The 20,456-nt window shown below is 45.0% G+C and overlaps 1 protein-coding gene across 1 annotated transcript in view; it reads left to right on the top strand.

Annotated features, from left to right (window-relative positions):
• The first annotated feature begins 562 nt into the window (after window positions 1–562).
• The window catches only part of DGKD (diacylglycerol kinase delta), a 61,049-nt gene continuing 41,155 nt past the window's right edge, over window positions 563–20,456 (top strand). The window contains exons 1-3 of the mRNA XM_074154064.1: window positions 563–727; window positions 16,555–16,665; window positions 17,279–17,359. Coding sequence (XP_074010165.1) covers window positions 563–727; window positions 16,555–16,665; window positions 17,279–17,359 — 357 coding nt within the window. The remainder of the gene's footprint in view (window positions 728–16,554; window positions 16,666–17,278; window positions 17,360–20,456) is intronic.

Here is a 20,456-nt window from a genome sequence, read left to right as displayed (position 1 = left end):
GGCTGATGGAGCCCGGGAGGAACGGTGCGTGTGTGGGGAAAGGCTGAGTCAGGCAAGAGCGTTTCTGTGCTGAAAAATAAAGTGGTGTTTGGCTGCTTTGGCGCTGAGAGAGCGACAGCCCCCTCTGTGACTGAAAGGCCGTGTAAGATGTAGCAGGGGCAAAGTACCTTTTTGGACAGGAGGTGGGTACAGCAGGTCTCATCCCCGGGGGCAGGAGGTGTTAGTAACCCATGTCATTTTATTAAATGCGGTGGAACAATCGGGGTGCTGAAAGCAGCCGCAAGAATCGCTCTGTTGGGCTCACCTCCTCAGACGCGCCTATTGCTCTGGCCTCGAACAGCCACGGGGCTGCTTGGACCGAGCAGGGGACGCTGTGAGCGATGCTGGGGTGGGAGGGCTGCTGTGGCTCCGTGAGGGGTGGCCGGGACGGGCCCTCTTCGCTTCTCCTCAGCGCGGCGGCCGCCAGGGGGCGCGGCAGCGGCGGGCGGCTGCAGAGCGCGGCGGGCGGCGGGAGGGGGCGCCGGGTGGGCCGGGCCGCGCGCGCCGCCCCGCACCGTGCAGCATGGCGGCGGCGGGCGCCGAGCAGCCCCAGGCCGGGGCGGTCGCCGCTGCCGCCGCCGCCAGCGCCGCGGCGGAGGAATCGTCGGACAGCGAGCCGGAGCAGGAGCCGGGCTCCCCGCAGAAACTCATCCGTAAAGTCTCAACGTCCGGGCAAATCCGCCAGAAGGTGCGTGCGGGGGCCGCGGGCAGGGCCTCGGGCTCCGGCAGCGCTGCGGCCGGTTCTGTCTCCGCGTCTCCCTCAGCTCCGCCGCCGCCTCCCCCTCCTGCCCGGCACGGCCTGCGGGGAGCGCCCGCCGGCGACCCCAGGCCGCCCCTCTGGGAGTTGCCAAAGACCCCCCAAACCTCCCTCGGGGGCTTGCCAGGGACCCCCTCAAGCCCGCTCCTCAGGGAGCTCCCGGCCATTCTCCTCCACACACGCCCTGCTCCTCAGGGACTTGCTGGCCACGGCCCCCCCACGCCCCTCAGGGGCCTGCCGGCGACCACTGCACACACCTTCGCCCCTCAGGGACCTGCCGGCGAGCCCCCCCCTTACCGCCCCTCAGGGACTGGGCCGTTTCCGCACTCCCCCTCCCCAACCGCCCCTCAGGGACTCGGCCATTTCCACGCCTCCCCTTCCCAACAGCCCCTCATGGACGTGTTGGCGCCCCCCTTAACCGCCCCTCAGAGACCTGCTGACAACACCCCCTCCAACAGCTTTTCATGGACTTGTGAACCCCTAAATGCTCCTCAGGGAACCTCATAACAAGCTGTTTCCCAGGTGCCTGTCAACAGCTGCCCCCAAATGTCCTTCAGAGTCTGCCAACGACCCCCTAACTGCCCACAGGGCCTCCTGGAATTGCCCTCAGCCACCCAGCAGGTACCATCCCCAAACTGCCTCTCTGAAGCCACGTAGGAACCTCTCCAATTTGCCCTCCCCAGTAGTCCAGTTTAGGCCACCTTCTTCCCAGTGCCGGGGTTCAGACCTGCCAGGGAGCTTCTCTATCTGAACAGTGATCAGTGTGCCCAGGCAGAGCAGGACCTTGTCTTGCCTCTTTCATTCCTTATTCTCTCCCCCTGTAATATTTTCTTGGAGTCATGGAAGTCAGTTTTGAGTTTTTGCTCCCTGGTGCTGCCCCCCGTTATCTGGTATTTGAACTCTAAGGACATCCTGTCCCTCCCCGCTCCCTGAAGTGGCATCTCACGTTTTCTCCCCTTTTTTCCCCATATCAGAGTTGCCAGGAGCTCGCTCCTCACCTCCCTGTGCCTTCCCTGAGGGCCCCTGCACAGCCCAGCCATACCTCTCTGTCACCTTGTGCCCTCTCCCGTTATCACTTTCTTAACTCCCCTCCTGTGGCCCTTGTTGGACATGGCAAGAGTCATTTTCTCTCTATTGAGAGCTCTGTGCTCTGAAAGGTGCAGCCCCCACTGTTGTCCCCCCTGTTGCCTACAGTCAGTGTGCGCCTCCCTCAGCGTCTTCCCATCCTTTTTGTGGTTACATCCCAATTTTCCCCATCTTGCACTGTGCTGTTTTTCCTTTCTGTAGCCATCCAACGATGTTTAGCCTCCCGTCTGCTCAAACAGTGATCTTATGACTGGTTAGTCTTTGTTCCCAGCTTTTTCTGCCCTGCTTTGCCTCCCTGGTCAGGTAACAATCCTTTCTACCCTGATTCTCTTGGCCCAGTCAGATTTTACCCCTCTGTGGCTCGTTCTGGAACAGTAACACCATTTTTAGGGGCAGTAACAGTACTCTGCAACTACAACTGTAGTTCTTCTGTATTGTTACTGTAAGGGAAGATGCGAAGATTTCCTTCAGCCTTAGGCTAGGAACCACCCATAGGGAGTTGCCCTCTTCTGTACTATTTTTACTATAGCTGCATGATTTTTCTTTGTAGCCACTGAAGTCCTGTATAACTCTTGGATAGTTGTGTGGTATGTTTCTGCTTAGAAATACCAGGTTAGTTACTCTTCTGCCATCACCTTCCTGCTGTCTCTGAAGCATGGGCAAGCACAGTGTGGATGCAGAAAGCTTGCTGGGTGCTGGTGCTGCTAGCTCAGTGTTGCTTATCTTGTATTCATAGCGAAGGAGAGTAAATGTCTCTGCATGATGCAGCGTCTGCAGCATTATTCCTAGGAATCTTTTTTTCTGCTGGCTAGTTTGCCCTGCTTTCAAACACATAACGTGTCGTTCTGCTGCTTGGCATCGTTTGCTACATTGGTCCCAGTTCCGAAAACCCACGTGACAAAGTATGGTCATACATGACGACCATGTGCTCACTTCATTAGGCATGGCTGGGCTGCTTCCTCCGTCTGCGAAGTGCTGCTGACACTGTCACTCGCTTCTTGAGTTAAGGCACTGAGGGTCTGGGCTGTGTGAGTGAGATGGTTCTCTCGGGCCACAACAGGAAACGGTGAAGCCCTCTTGACGAGTTGATGTTCCGTGTATCAAGCAGATCTCAGCCATGCTGTAGCACCAGGTGACCCAATCTAGTCTGTTAATCCACTAGGATAAAAATAAGCTATTTGAGATCTCTTCCCGCACACAGGTTTTGAATTTCAGAAATTTGTCTTGCTGGAGGTTGGATGAACCTTGTGATTTCTCCATACCACTTGTGGCAGGGGTCCCATGTGAGAAGGGAGGAAGGATGCCATGGTCAGGCTTTAATATCTACGTGGTAGTGTCTGTGATGAGAGCTAGGACATTGACTTTCTCACTGCTAGAGTGGGAACTCTTGCTTACAGTAGGGTGTTAAGAGATGCTAAGGTAAAAGGTGCATTGGATTTTACTTTTGTTTGAATGTAGCAGGACACGTCCCCGTGTCCCTACTTAATCATTTGTCCCGTTTTACATCACTTCCTGCGTCAGCATGGCTGGAAAAAGCCTAAACCAGCCACTTGTACTACGTGAACATAAACATGTTAAGAACAGGGATTATAAACAGATATTGTCTACAGCTGTTAAGCCTCCTGTGTGTTAATCTGCAGAAGACCTTCAGCTAAACAGTGTCAAATTTTCCAAGTAAGCCCAGGTATTATGATATCAAGGATTGATTTGTTCTGTTGCTTGTTGATGTCTTTTTGTTTCATCAGCTTTTCTGTATGCTGCTCTATGTGTCTGTACTTTTTCCTTGCCCTGAGGGCAAGGAGCAAAGACAACTTTGTGAGTAATCCTGGTTGTGATGAGACTTTGAGGAGCTTGCTTCCTCTGAAAAGACAGACCTAATTTTGAATTTGTCTGTTGAATGACAGAGAGCAGACTACCGTGAGGTGTAGAAGCTGTTGGACAGGTCCATCAGAGTGACAGTAAGAGATGCAGGCAGACTTTTACTGTGCCCTGAAGATATAAATCTCTTCTAACCATCTCTTTTGCTGTAGTTAGCTCAAGACCATGGCTGTAAGTACAGTTAAATCATTGTGGAAGCTTACTGTTATTATCACAGCTTGAGTGCAGAGTCTGCTGTAGCCATGGAGTTCCTCTGAACTTACTTGTTTGTCACAGGCACAAGCACTTTGAAGATATGTTTTCCTTCCTCTGGTCCCGACATCTGCTTTCCCAAGAAACGCTGTAAAATAAAGCTGCTTGCTTACAAGACCATAAAACTTCAGTGAACTTGTTTCTGAACCCACAGGTTACCCAACTGTGTTTGGCTGAAGTACGTTGGTGTGTTTGGTAGTACTGTGGGGCAAATAGAACTGTTGGATGTATAGGTACTGTGACTTTGACATGCAGTGTCTGAAGGTAAATCATAGCTAACATCAGTTTAGATGAATAATCTGTCCCTTGCAAAGATACCGGGCAGGGGAAGGGGGAACAGAAAGAGAAGTGTTTGGAACGTGAAGTACTATGTTTTGATTTGGTTTTAGGTAGAAAGAATTTTTGAGGAAGAGAAGAAGGTATAAGAGAAGTATGTTTAGCAGTCTCTTAATGATTATTATTTTGGGGAAAGAAGAAAACCTCATGTGATCAGGTATAGCAGGTATTATAACTGCTTATTGTCTCAGCTGGCAAAGAAGTAGAGGCTGCATAGAGTGCTAGATCAGCCATTTTGAGACCTGTCAGACTTGTACCAGCATCAAGCTTCATCGCACACTGCTTTTAGCCCCTCTCCTAGTCTCAGGCTGGCATTGCTGCAGCTAGAGAAACAGCTGGTCAACTAAGAGTATTTTTGAACAGATGGGAATTAGGAAAGAGGTGAAATAAAATAAGAGAAGGATGATGTGCGTGAGGAGAGGCGACAGCAGGAGCAGGACCCTTGCTCCCACCTTCTAAGCAGTGTTGGGAGCTCAGCTGGAAGCAGCTGCGGTGGTAACATCATCTCAGTTGTCATCTGGCACGGATGAAAACACACTAATATCAAAAGTGGTCCTGGGAGATGAGGATGTGAAACAGAGGAGCACGGCACCCTTTATGGGCTCTGACAGTAAAGTGCATTTCTTCCTTTGCACTTGGCTTTTCATGGCGAGCGTTGCATTATGAACTTCAGAAGGCAGGAGGTTGGATGAATATTTCATTTCAGAAGGCAGGAGAGTGGATGAATATTTCAATCTTCCTATTTCATTCATCAGTTAGGTGTGATTTCCAGCGAGCCAGCTTTGGTATGTTGAGATCTCAGTTTGTTTACCAGATGGGATTTCAGCAACGTCCTTGGGTGGCATCAGGAGGACTTCTTGTTTAGACTAATTCAGTCTAACTTCTGTTTACTTTTATGAGCGATTTCTCTGTAATATTTTAGATTTTATAACCACTTATCATTGCCTTGAACTTTTTAAGACAAGTTTGCAGTATATATTTCAACAGAGCTGCAAACAGAGCGAGCAGCTGTCTAGCTCCAGTAGCAGAGAGATGTCAGGTTAATTTATATTATGAAAAATCAGGATAAATTAACTGGTGCTAAGCTTTGTGCTGCGGTGGACAGACTTTGTTCAGTATCTGAACTAGCGAGTTTCCGATTTCTGTGCTGTGTAGCAGTCTGTGGTATAGATAACTTTCGCGCTATGAGAGGTTGTGATTCTCTTTCTGATTAGTAGCTTTGAGGTCTAGGAGCCACCCTGAAGCGTACAGGCAAGAAAAAAACAGGAGGAAACAAAATATTACTCCTCATTTTTGTGCAAGTTTCCAGAGCAGACTAAACTGACTTCTCAAACATGGTAGACAACATGAGCAGCTGAAGAAAGCTCATTTTGTTTCTTCTTGTATTGCCTAATAGATAAAATGTCCATTTTATAGGTAAAGAAGTGGGTTTTCTTATTTCTGGAAGGCAAATGTTTTAAGGTTTTCTGAGATGAGATTAGAGTGAGAAAACTGAGAAGTTTATTCGTTTGATACAAGTATCGAAAGAAGTATTATGCATTTCAGAAGCAGTGCATTTCAGTAAAGAGACAATGTAAAAGATACATGCTGCAAAGGAGGAGGGAATTTTCAATAATCTATGGCTTAATTCATGTTCTGTCTGTGGCATCTAAAATATATGAAAATGTCTGTCTGGTTTTGTTATGCTCCCTTCTAACAGGGTGTCTAAAAGAGGACATTTTAGGATGGCTCACAACTATAGTGGCTCATGCTGTAGTCCAGGTAGAAACTGGGAACACTTCACTTAAAAAGAGAGAGAATTCTTGCATAAGAGAAGCTGTTGTGATTGAATTCAAACTGAGCATCTTGAGCACAGGTTTTAAGGACATGAATTTTCTTGGATTAACACCACGAACAGACTAGTTCCTTCTCTGAGCACTAAGGAAGAAGGTTGGATTTTAGGCCACGGTACAAGGCTGTAAGAATATTTCTGTCCCTTAACTCAACCTACGTTGTTTTGCGTGCTCTTCAGGCTCATCTGTTCTGCCAAAATTTGGGAAGCCTCCCAGTGCTGTGTTACCACTGGTGTACTGTAGGTTTGCCTCGCTGCTGGAGAGTTTTGGATGCTATGTGAAAGCAACAGCTGTTACTTCCTTTTAACAAAAAAAAAAAAAAACCAAAAAACAACAAAACAAAACAAAGCACAAAACCACACACACTTGTAGCTTTTCTCATTCCTTCTAACTATAGTTCAGGTTCCAGGAACTAAAAGAGCTAACGTTAAACTTTTGCGTGTTTTGAGAACATGGATTTACTGAGACCACATTGCTGAAAAGTGCATTGCCAGACTAGTAATTGTTATCTCAAAAAAAATTAGAGACAAAATAAAATGGGTATTAAAGGGTTTGTTTTTCTTTTTTAAAATAAAACTAAGTCAAATATTTAGAGTATTTCCCCCTACCCAAAACCTGTTGTTACAAAAAAAATCATTGATATCTTACTTTGGAGGAGTACTGGATTATAAATGAAAACTATAAATGGAAACTGTAAAATATCTATCTCCAGATTACCCAATTAGAAAATCCAGTATACCACTGCATAACTTTACCTTCTTTAATTGCAAATCCAATGGGATTCTTTCTAGAATAGCAGATATACCTGCATACTTAAGAGAAAGCAGAAGTGAGATAAAGAGAGATTTTTGTATTCCTTATTTCCTTGAAAGTTTAAGGTTTATACTAGATACTGTCACAGCAGCATCGGAAATTTCAGGGCAAGGTACTGTCCAAGTGAAAAGCACCTTCCTCTTGGAATATATTTTTTCAAGGTTTCAAATGCACAAACCGTTACTTAAAGGAATTTTTATTAACTCTCCGCTTAAACCATTTGTTCCCCGCTTTTTTCCCACTAAGTGGTTATTGCTTCTTGTTTCACTAAGAATTTCTTTTAAGTGTCTCTTAAAGAAAGAAGATGCTTCTGTTTGGTTCTGCGGCCCCAAGGGACCATTACCCAGGGGACGGTTCAGCTTCAGGCAGACGAGGAGCTGAGGCAGCAGCTTGATCCCCATCAGCTGCCATCTTTTCTGGTCCCTTCTCCCACGCTTTGTAGCAAGCACTGGGGAGAGCAATGAGCTTATTGTGCGTGTCTGGTTCAGCAGTGCTGCACCTCTGCTTCCAGTCCAGTGCTTCCACGGGGCATGGCACTTACTGTCCCCGGTCCCTGGGCTACACGTGGGCAGGAAAACAGCTGTACAGAGGAGCCTGCTGCCCTCCTTTCACCCAGAGAGGAAACAGGTGGCTTGCCTGGCTAAAAGTTTAGTAATTGGTTAATATGTGATTACTCCATTTGGATTTAGAGAAAATCTTTTTATTTGCTCCCAGTCTCATTGCTAAGTTGGAAGGCTTTACATCTGATACCTATTCTGATGTTGTGGTTTGCTCTTCTTTGAAAAAGGAAACGCCGTCTTGATTACATAATGTTTGCATCAAGCATGGCATGTTTGAGTCTCGCAAGTTTTAATAAATTTAGCCATGTAATACACTAGCGGGGAGAGGTGATTCCACTTCAGTTTCCCGTACGGGGAATTGAGATACAGGCTTCTGGTATCGGATGCACAAAATTACACAGGGCATCCCCGGGGGAGCTGGGAGCTGAGGCAGGCGTTGGAAGCTCTGGGGTGATGTCTTGACCTGTGGGTCAGACGCCTTTGCTGGTTCTTGAAAGGCAGAAGTGTGGCTGATAAAATAGGGAGGGCGTGTTGCCTGCTTTTCAAACTGCCCTCTGCCCAGGCAAGTCAGAACACTCGTTTAAGACATGTAGATGTATTGCTGAGATTTTATTAAAAAATCAGTGTTCTGGGAACTCCTGCCAGGCCCTTCTTGTTCTCTTTAGCTGAAAGTTAACAAAACGGTGTTCCCAGGGCTGTGCTAATCTTCCTTGTTGTTACTGGTGCTGATCAAGATGTCTTGGCATGGTCAAAGGTATTTGCAGGACATTAAAACAGGGAAAATGGAAAAACAAATTAAAAACTTTGGAGTATCCTTTAAAAACTGTGTTAAATGGATGAGGAAAAAAAAACTTAAAAGCATAGGTTGTTTAATACATAAATATGGAAAATCTGATAACGACAATTGTTACAGATGAGATAAAAATAAATTCTAAGATACCTTGAGTATTAATTAAATGGCTGAAGGCCAAAAGCTGCTTTCTGCTCTCAACAATGTAATCCCATTGGAATACCAGTTGGAGTAAAAGGATCAGGATTTGGCCCTACATCTACCAGCCACTACCAAATAAGGTTCCTTGCAGAATTCAGTAGCAGAGTTGATGGAAATCCAGACACAGTGGGAGGAAGCTGTCGTTCTCTCAGCCTCTTCAACACAAGGGCAAAGGATTCAGTTTTCTTCCTCAAGGTGTAACTTTCACTTTCCCGTGTCCTGAAGTTCTCGTACCAGTACTTTCTGCTGGCTTTTCCTTCCTATTTGGCCAAGATCTCCATGACATTTTAGCAGTATGGGAAGGATGGGGTGGTTATGATTGTGAGGATGAGATCCGCAGCTGTATTCTGGATGTGCTTTGCCTTATGTTCGCTGTTCTTGCAGTAGCACCGATCGCACCTTCCCAGCCCGATACTCTTATATCAAATGGCCCTGACATGCCACTATGGTAAGTGCCTGGCTCATTCTGCCAGCTGGTGAAGTGGATGGGTGGGCCTAGGTGGGCAGCAGCGTTTTTTGGTAATAACTTGTCTCTCTTTGAGTGACTAAAAGTGTTAAGTTCTAGTGATAGAGGCTGTAGCGTTAGAGGGTTCAGCATTCAGCGCCATGATTCACAGCAAGGTTGGGTTTCAACAGCAGAGCAGCATGCTACTGAGCTAACATGGGGGCTTCTGTGGTGCTGGTGCGTAGCTGTGGGACAGGCATCTCTCAGAGCTGAAGGTTTCACAGTAGGTAATGGGTTTTGACGTTTTCTGTGTATGGGGAAAATGCCCTAAGGAAGGGATGTAGTTGTGTACATGTAATTTAAGATGGTAGAAAAAATAGCAACATATTTTTGATGTTTATCCTCAAACGTATAAAGTTCATGTTTAATTAGTACCCTTTAAAATTTTATTCCATTGCAAAGTTTTCAGGTGGCTTTTAAACTGCTGCTTTTTTGTTTATTTGGTTTGGTTATCTCTGTAGATGGTTTTGAGCCCTTATCTTCCAGCTTTGTTACAGCTTGCTGGGATGACTTGAGCTTTCTGTTCAGTTCTCCCTTTTTGATAAATGTGTTTGGGAAGGATGCCTGGAGCCTATGGAAAGCATACTGAGGGCTTAAGCAGCTAGCGTGCCAGGAGTTGTCCAGCTACTAACTCATCCTGAATCAGAGTGTACTGGTGTGTTTTTCATTCTCTCTTCTAAGTAGCTGACCAGAGTATTCATCTATTTTAAGTACTTCGCTTGGAGCTCTCTTAACTGAGCTCATTTTACCAGAGAGCTGCGTGATGATATGTTGGTATGTTGTATTTCCTTTCCCATATACGTGTGATCTTTCTGCGTGCTTTCAAATTTGTTTTTCTCTGTTAACTTTTTCACTTTAAGTCTATGAGTGCTCATCTCTTTTAGCAGAGAATTATTCTCAATAGTAGCAGCTGAGCGTGGTATTGAAAACAAGCTGGTTCAAAGACCTGTTCTTTGTTTACTGGTTGCAGCATTAACTAATGAAGAATGAGATGTTTGATCGTTTGTTTGATTGTTTGTTGAGCTGTGCCAAGGCAGATTCTAACTCAAGCTGGGTTTTAGTATGCTATTTGATACAAACTCCTGTTTTTCACTGTTGATCCGGAGGATAAGCTTGCATTTCCTGTTGCAGTGACATCTCAGCTACACAATCGACGGATCGCTGCAGGCTGCTCTGAATTCTGGTTGTCTGAGTAGCTGCAGAGAGGTTGTACCGAGAGCTGTCGGCCGAGCTCGCCCCGTGTCTCTTACTGGGTACCCAGAGTTCAACTAATAGAGCAGAGCTGGAGGTTAGAAAAAAGGGAGGATTGGGAGAAGGGTTGTTAGGGGAGATTTTGCAGGCTCTCCCATGTTGTTATATAGAGTTCTCTGCTGTAACCTGAGATGGGTGCTTCCCAGTTTATAAAGCATAGGTTATTAAAACAAAATGGTATTAAACAATGTACACTAAAAGCCTAGACAGTACCCCCTTCATCAGTGGAGACCTCGGCTTCTGTTACTGGATCGTTGACTCATAACCCTAGCTTCTATTTTGACATTTGATTCCTGCGGCTGACCTCTGATTTTCTTTTCTTTTCTCCCTTTTCTGGTGTCCCTTTGTTGCAGTGAGTTCAGATAATGGCTTGTTCCTTTTCATGCCAGTGGAAGAAATCTTAATGCATTTTTCAGTTTTGCAGGAGCCAAGCGCATTTAATATAGAATTCCCAAACAGGACTACACAGCCTGTAAATTTCTTGTGCTCCCCTATAGATTTGTGTAGCTCTCTGTGTGTCCAGTGCTTCGAATTGCTTTACTGATCCAGATTTCCCCCTCCAAGCTTCCTGGAGTTAATTTGCAGGGTGTGACCACTGTCTGGTGGAAGGATGTTGCTCTCGGATTAGCTTGTTAACCCTGAGCCTTTTGACCTTTCTTGTCTTGTTCTACGGGGTTGGTTAGATTTATTCCTCTAGTTTCTTTGTCAGATTTACTGTTTTTCATTTGATTTCTAAATAATTATGAGTTCCGTATTCATGACCACAAAGAGCTTTTAGGAAACCAGCTGCTAAAACTGTTTTACCCACAACAAGGTACAGCACTCCAGATTTGTACCTGCCCTGGCATGGCAAGACTATCTCGCCATGTTTAAGGGGCTGCAGATCTACTCCCATCTTTTTTGCCACAGTTTACTCCAAGTCAGTGACTAGTTGCTTAGTCCCTGGGGAACAACTGCCTGTAAAATTCCTTAGTAAGCATATATAAAGATAGCCTGTCAGTTCCGCATATGCTTTTTCATTTTGGTTTCTCCTTTCTGGGCATTTGGTGCTTTCTTGAGTCAGTTATTTGTTGTTTGGCATCAGCACCCTGCTCAGAGTTTTATAGTACATACAAATAAAAAGACTCTGTGTGCCCCGAAGTTTTTACATTCTGAAGACACATGGAAAACAGAGAAATCCAGATGTTGAGAACTTTGGTATTTGAGATTCTTTAGTTGCTGTTGAGATAGTTGTGAATGATTTTGCTTTTACCTTCTATACAGTTCTTTTTCTGCATTGGAAAGCAATATCAGTGGAGTAAAGTTCTTGTTTCAGATACGCTGCACTGAATAACTGCCCCTAAGAATATTTCATGATCTCAACTGTAAAACAGGTTGTATTGTTCTTCCTCTGTCTATATCGAACACAGTTTGGATCCTCCCTGTGCCAAAGGACACTTGCCAGCCTGACAGCTGGGTTGACAGTTGCCTTCAGCCTGCCTAATAGGATCTTGTTTTCCAGATTAGGAAATTAGTTATATCAAGGGCCCTATTTCCAAATGGGGCAAGAGGCTTAAGCTTCAGGAGAGGATGGGCTACTCCCGTGTTTCATATAGCGAGCAGGAGAAAAAGGGATGCGCTCTGAAAGCAGCTGAAATCTGACATGATCGTTCGTAACGTTTTACTAGAATCATCCACATTATCAGTATAGAAAGCATTTAATCAGTGTAGGCTGGCTCTCAGATCTCCTGATGTGGCCTACTGGATTCAGAGACACATCAGACAAGTCACGCTGCAAAAAATAGGGCCGTGTCTTGCTGTTTTTGTGAATGACAACTGTAAGGCATTTGGCTTCTTGTTCTTACAAGGTGGGACTACATGAAGGGGAAGCTCTGAAGCACAAGGCTCTCCCTGTTTTAAGTCCTTAATTAAAGTCCCCTGAGTTGTTTGAAACCGTTCCCGTTGAGGTTGGTGGCAAAACTTTTCTTTCAACAGTTCAGGATTAGGTCTAAACCCTGTACCTGCTTTTGACAGAAGAGGTCTGAGAACATAGTATTTCCCTTCCTAAATGTAAAATTTAAAAAGAGGATGAGTCGGGGGGAGGGTTGTGTATTGCTTGCCATGAACTGAATATTTTTTTCTGCAGGAAGTCGCTTTTCTTCAAGGCCAGATATAAATACTGAAAACACTAGAAATTTCCTAGGCCCTGCCTTTCAGCAGTCTAATCGTGTTCTTTGCAGAGACACTTAGGACTCTCTGTGATGTGCAGTGTTGCTTTAAATTGTCGATTTGTTCAGTAAACTTTTTTACACTGTTTTGGAATATGATTAAAGGACGTCACGGTTGAAACGAGTAGCACATCAACTTAGGCTTGATCCAAGAAGATACTTAATCTTTTCAGTGTTGTCTGCCCATGGAGTGCCATGCCGCAGGACACCATGCTGGAGAGAAGCAGTCTGGATAGTTCCATCACAAACAGTTTTTATATTTATCCTTGATAGGATGCATGTAATTAAAGCTCATGATGTTTCAGGGCAGTAGCTTTTCCCGTAGGATCCAATAAATGACACTAAACCCAGATTTAACTCTCTTTTTTTTTTTTTGTTATGGGAGAAATAATTTCACTTTTGTCATGATGTATTACATGGCTAGTAATCTGATCAGAGTAGATCTTCGATTAAAAAAGCTAGAGAGAGGCTGGTGAGCAGAAATAACTTCAGCTCCCCCTTTTTATTTCATTCGATGTTGCTTGCTGTCAGGTCCTTTCCCCAGTTAATTTTCTTCAGCTGCATTCCTCTGCAAGTAGCAAGTCCTTTGGCTGTAAAATTAAAATAGAGGAGGAGAAAGGCAGCAATGCCTGAATCATTTTATAAAGTCATCTTGATCTTATCTCCAGCCTTTTCCGCCCAAACCCACCAAACTCTTTACTGAGCTGTGTGCCTATAAATAGAACAGCCGCTCTCTCTGGTGCGGAGATGGGCAGCTCTCAACCAGAGGCTTGTTTTCTGTGAGCAGTGCCTGCACGCGAGAGCTCGCTTCTCGCTGGCCTTTCATGTCTCGCTTAGGTAGCGCTGAGGTTTTCTAGAGACAGAGGCTGGTAAATGACATAAACTGCTACATAGGGAGGGGCAAAGTGACCTCTGGGATTGTTGCCTTTCGGTTAAAAAAAAAAAAAGAAAAGAAAAAAAAAAAGAGGGTTGTGTTTAAAAAGAGGAATGGAGGAATGCACGTCTTGTGCAGAGGTGAGTGAGCCCTGCTGAGGTGTGGGGAGACGCCCCACATGCGGCGCTGGGGGGCCAGGGGAGCCCAGGCAAAGCAGAGGCGGTGTTTTGCTGCGAGTTACTCTTCTGGTGGGCTGGGCAAGAGTTTGAGTGGCCAGAGGGCCGCTGAGCGAGCCTGGGGAGCGCGGGGCTCTGACTGACCCCGGGTTAAGCATATCTGTGAACAAGCGTAGCAACAGAGCTCTGAAAGTTCCTCCTGCAAGTTGCTATTTTTTGATCAGATTCCTGGCTGACTTGATATCTCAGGGCTTTGCATTCTGGGAGTTTTCCCCAGGATTTTTAATTCCTCTCTGACTTCAGTTCAGGGCTTCGCAAAATTAAGTAGCTACTTTCTGTATCTCATTTTTTAACTATGTGGTTTTGTCCAAGGAGTGCAAAAGGTCTCTCCATGTTTCTGTCTTAATCTGGAAAATGTCTTAACGCTTTCACATTTTCTCCCCCGTAGAAGGTGAACTGCAGAAATGTGTGATTTCTTTGGCATGGTAATTTAGATGCTGTTGCTTTACGTTTCTCTTTGATACCCAGGTGCTGGAGGTTAAAGTAACTCATCAGATAGACATATATACTAGGAGGACTAGGCAGAGTTGGGCAGTGCTGTTTGTTCCACTTGGCAGCTGGGAGATGGAGACGGGCAGAGTGAAAATGACCTTATTGGGATCTCCTAAAAAGTCCATGGCAGAGTAGGAGCCTGAATGCACCTTTCCCAATTCCAGATGAGCGCCCTCAGCTCTGGCCTCAGCTTCGGGGTCGTTTCAGCAAGGGATGCTGTTGAGTCAGTCTTTGAACTCCATTTTCTCTTACGCTGAAGCTTCAGGTTAAGATCGTGGCTGAGTTTCAGATTCTTTGCATAGCACCAGCTCGAAGTGAGTTTAAAAGCTTGTTTCTGGGTATCACTATATTGTGTTTCACTTGTGTGGACCCTAAAGCTGCTCCCAGATGCTTACGGCTTCTCAGTGTATTCCTGGTGCTGTGTCCCTGCCGTGGCTTGTGGAAAACGGGTACCACAATGTCTTTCAGAGCTGTGGGGAGCTGGTGAGGGAGATGCCCACTTCTTGATACGAGCTTAGTCTTCGATCGTGCATTTTTGTTATCTCTTTTCATTCTGCTGAAAATACCGCAGAGTTTGGTGAATCCTGGTTGAACTGGGCGCACTAAGCTGGTGTTTTCCTGAGCACTGACAGTATTTCTGCCACTGTGCAGGTGGCTTTGTGAAAGAGAGAGCTGGAAAACAGAGAGTGATGTTTGGGGTTGCCTGCCCTCCGACTCAGCCAGGTCCCAGGCTCTGAGGTAGCTGATGTTTCTTTTGGAGGAGGTAGGGGAGCTCTCACCCTTTTCTCCTTCCCAACGCTGTGGAGGATGGTGTAGACTGGCTCCTATGGCCGGTGGCTCTCTTTCAGATTGGGGGGTATGTGGGAGCCTGCTCTTCCCCAGCTGATCTGGGAGTAGAGGCATCGCCATGGTGGTCCAGGCCCTATGATCTCCTGGGCCAGTCTGAGGATGGCTCAATCTAGCGAGAGAAGAGCATGTATTGTCAGATGGATGTTTCTTCTTATAGTCAGCAATTTTTTTCCAAGTGCTTTTTGAGGAAACTTTGAGCTTGGCAAGGGCCAGTGTGTGTGGAAAGTATTAAAATCTGCAGCTGTTTCAAAAAGGAAAGACCCACATTAGAAATATATATAGCATTTTAAAAGCAAGTTTAGTGCCCTGGAAAGGATATCTAAAATGAACTAAACCCTGCGGATCAGGAAGAGTATTTATTCTGTGCTCTGTAGTAGCCTGGCAGTGTACATGTAATACTGTGTTTCTAATTAATTGATACTCATCGGTGACCTGACTCTGTTACAAACCTGAGTTACACTGAGACCTCTGGTATGTTAAAGTTGTGTCATTTTCCTGGCATCAAGATACAGAATAACCTGTCTTACAAGATTATTGGACCATTTGTTTCCTGTGTTTTAACTGTGTGTTTATCGCATCCGGCTCTCTCAGCAAGAAGTGGGTTCCTGGGGGCTGTTTCTTGGGGAGAAAAGTGGGTTTCTCGTCGTACTGAGGCCTGAAAGCACCATTTGCAGTTTCTGGGCAATATCTTCAATCAGTAAATTGAGTCTGATCCCTCAGCTCTGCCTTTTCTGCCTTTTCTTTCTAAGCTACAGTTTTTGAGATTATTTTCATGTAGCTGTTGGTATTCAAAATCTGTCCTGGGCAAAGGAATCAAATGTATTTGTCGAAGTAGAATGAAGTGCATGTGGATTAAATACATACCCCTATGTATGCATAGTATGTGAGTGAGCATATGGGACTGTGTATGCTGGTATGTCGATCTAGTTATAAAGCAGTTAAAGAAAAAAAAAAAAAAAAAAGGCAGTGTGCGTAGACGGTTTTGGCACTCCGGCCCTGGGAAATGGCAGCCAGCCAGAGAGTACTGAGGCAGGGCCAAGACTATCTGAAGAATACCAAATGCTGAAGTTGGATATAGCTCCTTCTTCGCTCTGGTTTCACTCTTCACCCCGTGGGCCTGCAGCTTGCCAGCTCTGTCCCAGGTAGATGCTGATAATTTCACAAGGCAGAGCTGGATATAGGGACAAATATACTGTGGTGCATATGTGCTTGTCATCAAATGCCAATTAAATGAAAGGCACAATTACCCACAGCTGAAATCTGACCTCAGTGAGTTTAACTGTTATGCTCCCCGAGTCATTGTTAGACTTTGAAATGCTCATTCAGTCATAAGGTATTTATCTTTTTTGGTATCGTGATAGCACTGGAGACAAGGATAAAACCTCACCCCAGTGTGGATTATGCATGGTGACGGTTTAATCTCGTTAAATTCACTCATTTATGTTGAATGAATTTTTTAAGCACTTCCAGCAGAGGGCACTAAGATTATTGATCTCAAACTCCGGTCTGTTTTGGTACGGGTATATAGTGGGAGAGCGTAAAAGATGCCTGTAAATACAATGTGTGCTTCACTCCTCTCCCCTCTTTGTTTTGTAGACTATCATAAAAGAGGGGATGCTGATGAAACAGACCAGCTCCTTCCAGCGCTGGAAGAGACGATATTTTAAGCTGCGAGGAAGAACACTCTACTATGCAAAAACTGCTAAGGTAAGGTCTTGACCTGTAACACTGATTTTTCCACATTTTTCCCCCTTGGTGCATTTTAGTAGTGAATCGGCTCTGAATCAATAGAAGTTGAAAAAGAAGGGAGAAAATATGAATGAAAAGAGAAAATGGAGGAGACAAGCAAGGCTGGAATTTATCAAATCAGAGCTGTCATGCTTCTGGTTTAATACACTGATAATCAACTAGATATAAATCTGTCTCCTTTCACAAGAACAAAGCCTACAATTATTTTTTTTTTAAATAATTCCTTAATAAAAAGAAAGTTATTGTGTTCACTGACTGAAGACAGGCAAGTGCAAGCCCCAGTGTATGGACCTTGACTTCCAAGTCCTTCGTGGTGTTGGTGCTGGGCCTTTCCCTCAGATCACAAAAGTGATGGGGTGTTCTAGGCAGGTATACAGGCACATCCCTTTGGGTCTGCTGCTTGTACATCAGATTCAACAATTCAGGTTGGACGGGGCTCTGAGAAATCTGATCGGGTTGAAGATGTCCCTGCTCGTTGCAGGGGGGTTGGACTAGGTGACCTTTAAAGGTCCCTTCCAACCTAAACTATTCTATGAACAATTCATTGGGGTTTTGAATTTTTTCTTTCCAGTCCATTATTTTTGATGAGGTGGATCTGACGGATGCCAGTGTGGCAGAATCCAGCACTAAGAATGTCAACAACAGCTTCACGGTAGGATTTTTTGCATTATTTTCCATTCTTCTTGCATCTTTCCCCCACATCCATTCTCTTTTGCAGAGTTTAAAAATATCTGAACAATCTTTGTAGCCTCTTTCACTAAAAAGTATGTAGCTATATATGTGTTTATATATGCACACTGTATGTAGTGGCAAAGCAAAAGGAGAAACAAAAAGAAGTTGCACAGCAATAACTGGAATTGGTTTAGGATGCTTGTTAGATGTGAAATATTCACTAAATATTTGCAATCTGGAAACGTGGTTGTGTCGCTGCTTCATTTTCTCCAGGCTAGTAACAGGGAGAAAAGATGATTGGATTTCTGAGAGGCAGGTGTTTTGCAAGCTCCGTTTTGGGGGAAACACCTGGTGTGCAGAAAAAAGCCAGTAACAGCGGCCACGCAGGGTGAGTGTCAAGCAGCAGTGTGAGCTTGGGAGTTGGGTAACAGCAATAACCTCCCTGCATCCTCCACAGGGCTCAAAAGGGACGAGAGAGGAGGGTGTGGAGAACGGAGGCTGTGTTGATCTAAGACAAGGTGAAGCAGGGAGCAATCCAGGTGAAGGGAGGAAGCTGATCCTGTAGGATGGTGACCTGCAGGCAGTGGCCAAGACTGAGCAGCGTGCCTTGTGCTGCAGCAGTAGTGACCCACTGCTTTAAACATCTAGCAAAGGATATTGCTGTTACATAGCTGTAAAGTTTTGCTTTTTCAGTACCTGTGCAAAGCAGCTGTGGGGCCCACCCTATGTGCAGATGAAACCCCAACACTTTCTCTAAGGTTGAAAACACTTTCTGCATCCATAATTGGACGAGTAGGAGGCACATCTGGGTCTGATAGTAAATATTGCTATCAGGTGTCAGTGTGTGTACCCAGAGAGAAGGATTCTGCAGTGATTTCAGTAGGGGATACGTTTTCAAGAATGTGAAGTTATTTACTTGTTAGTAAAGCATTTTTTCTTCTGTCGTGCTTTAGTTTTCTCATATGTAAATAAAGACTGATTTTTCAGGTGAGCAAATGTTCTGTTACTGTTTTGCTTATTATTATAGTTGGGAGAGATCTAACCTCTGTCAGGGACACTATGTGTAGGGACAGGAGGAAATAGTGTGTTTGCTCTCTCAGATTGCCCCATCCAAATCCAACAGTGAAGAGTTACTTCCATGACTATGGGATCAGGCTCTGCTAGTCCCTGCCTTCCCTAGGAGGTAAAAAATATAGGATTACATTGAGACTCAAGTAGCAGATACAGCTCACGCTGTCTCCAGCTGATCATTGTACTACGGGGCTCAGGTAAACTTCAAGAAAAACATCTCTCCTCTTAATTTCTATCTACTCTTTCAATAAATGTCTTACAGAGGGGTTTGACTGTGGTTTACCATGAGCTATAAAAGCACTTAGAATATCAGAAGGTTGCCTAGTCTTGCTGCTGTTTGTTCTGCCACATCACTGCCATCAGTGCTTTCGATTCCTTGCAGTATTGCCGTTATCTTTGAGAGCACTCTGTTTGCCCCCCTCCACCTCCCCAGCTTGGTTCCTTTCTAAAATTCAGAGTTCTTTGATGCTTTTTTTTCCTGTTTCAAATCAGTGGGACTCACTATTGAGTTTTTATCCTAAACCAGAAACATCCAATGTTTGGCCTTGCATAGCAGAGACAGTTATTCTGGAGTTTCAGATGTTCTGGTTTTCTTTTTCTTTCTGTGTTTTCTTCAATGGAGACTGGTAGTTTTGGATTTACGAAAGAGCAAAGGTTTCTTTCTGAGGAAACTCAGAATCTGTCCAGGCATCTGTACTTCTTAATGTATAGATTCTGCAGGTCAGGTTGTGTGAATGGCACTCCTTAAGGTGCTAACAAAGGAGACGGGAAACAAAAACACGAGATAAACCACTCAGGGGAACAATATGGATTCAAAACAGAGAGTTAATAAGGGATGACCAGTCAGAGGAGAAAGTGGTGAAAGGGCAGTGAGGAGCACGGGGAGGCAGCACCATGAGAGAAGAAAACCAGAGCATGGAGCCAACAAAGATTATGTTGAGTAAACAGAGGAATAAGGTTAAAAAATAGAGCTGCCACTAAACCTTTTACATAGGACATAAGTCTGACAGCTAATTTGTCTGCTGTCAGCAGGCAGCAGAGCGAGAAAAGTGAGTATTAAGACACAGAGCTCTTCCTCTAAAAGGAAGAGTGTGTAATATAGGTTCTGCCGTTGTTTACTTAGTTGATCTTGCATAGATTTCTTCAGTAAGTATATCCGGTTTGCAATGGGATAGTTTTCAGGATGGCTACCCAGAGTTAATAGGTATGTGATTATAGAATGGGCTGGGAGCAAGTGACTAGGGGCATCTTTGAGTTTAAGATGTTGTACAGCTCCGTCCCCTGAGAGGTGTAAGGAAAAGCTTTATGTTTAGCTATTGTTCCTTTAGGTCAGGCAGTGTGGCTGCAGAGTTATTTAGCAGGAAGCCTCCGGGAACAAGTCATCTAACAGCCCCATGCCAGGCCTCTCCTCTCTCAGGGGGACTGTATATGTAATATTTGCAGGTTGTCACATCTCTGCTGTCTCTGTCCTCCTAAGTCATACGTCTACAAGGTAAATTCTTTCGGGATGCCCGGGCTGTGACTGCTTCTTTGTACATATGATCCCTTAGTACCTGGTTTGTAGGTCTCTCACCAGTGGATTTTCCTAGGGCTGCTGTCTTTCATGGGGCCTTAGAGAGGATCTGCTGTGGTACAAACTCAATGATAATCATGTTGTCCTGGTACTTCAGACCTGTTTATTTCAAAGAGACTGGTCATCTTTTAGCCTGGATTCTTGCTGTCAGCGTGTGCCTACATTTGTACTTCTTATGAAATAGAGACCAGCAGCACTGGATGGGTGAGGTCAAAGCCTGACCCTAACTTCTGAGCAAAGCTTTCCCAGCTGTACCCTCAAAACCTCTTGTGGTTTCTAAAAAGCAGATGATTTGGGATCACACTGGGCATGTTGGTTCTTCCCAGTGGGACTTCATCTGTTTCCGTGAACAGTTTTTTTTCTTGGACAGTGCAATTTCCCAGTAACTTGATTGATTGATGTGCCTGTCTAATGCATTAGCCTGCATTTGCTT

The sequence above is a fragment of the Numenius arquata genome, chromosome 9 (genome assembly GCF_964106895.1).
Source record: "Numenius arquata chromosome 9, bNumArq3.hap1.1, whole genome shotgun sequence".
NCBI lineage: Eukaryota > Metazoa > Chordata > Aves > Charadriiformes > Scolopacidae > Numenius > Numenius arquata.
This window is presented reverse-complemented; position numbering and strand designations above follow the sequence as displayed.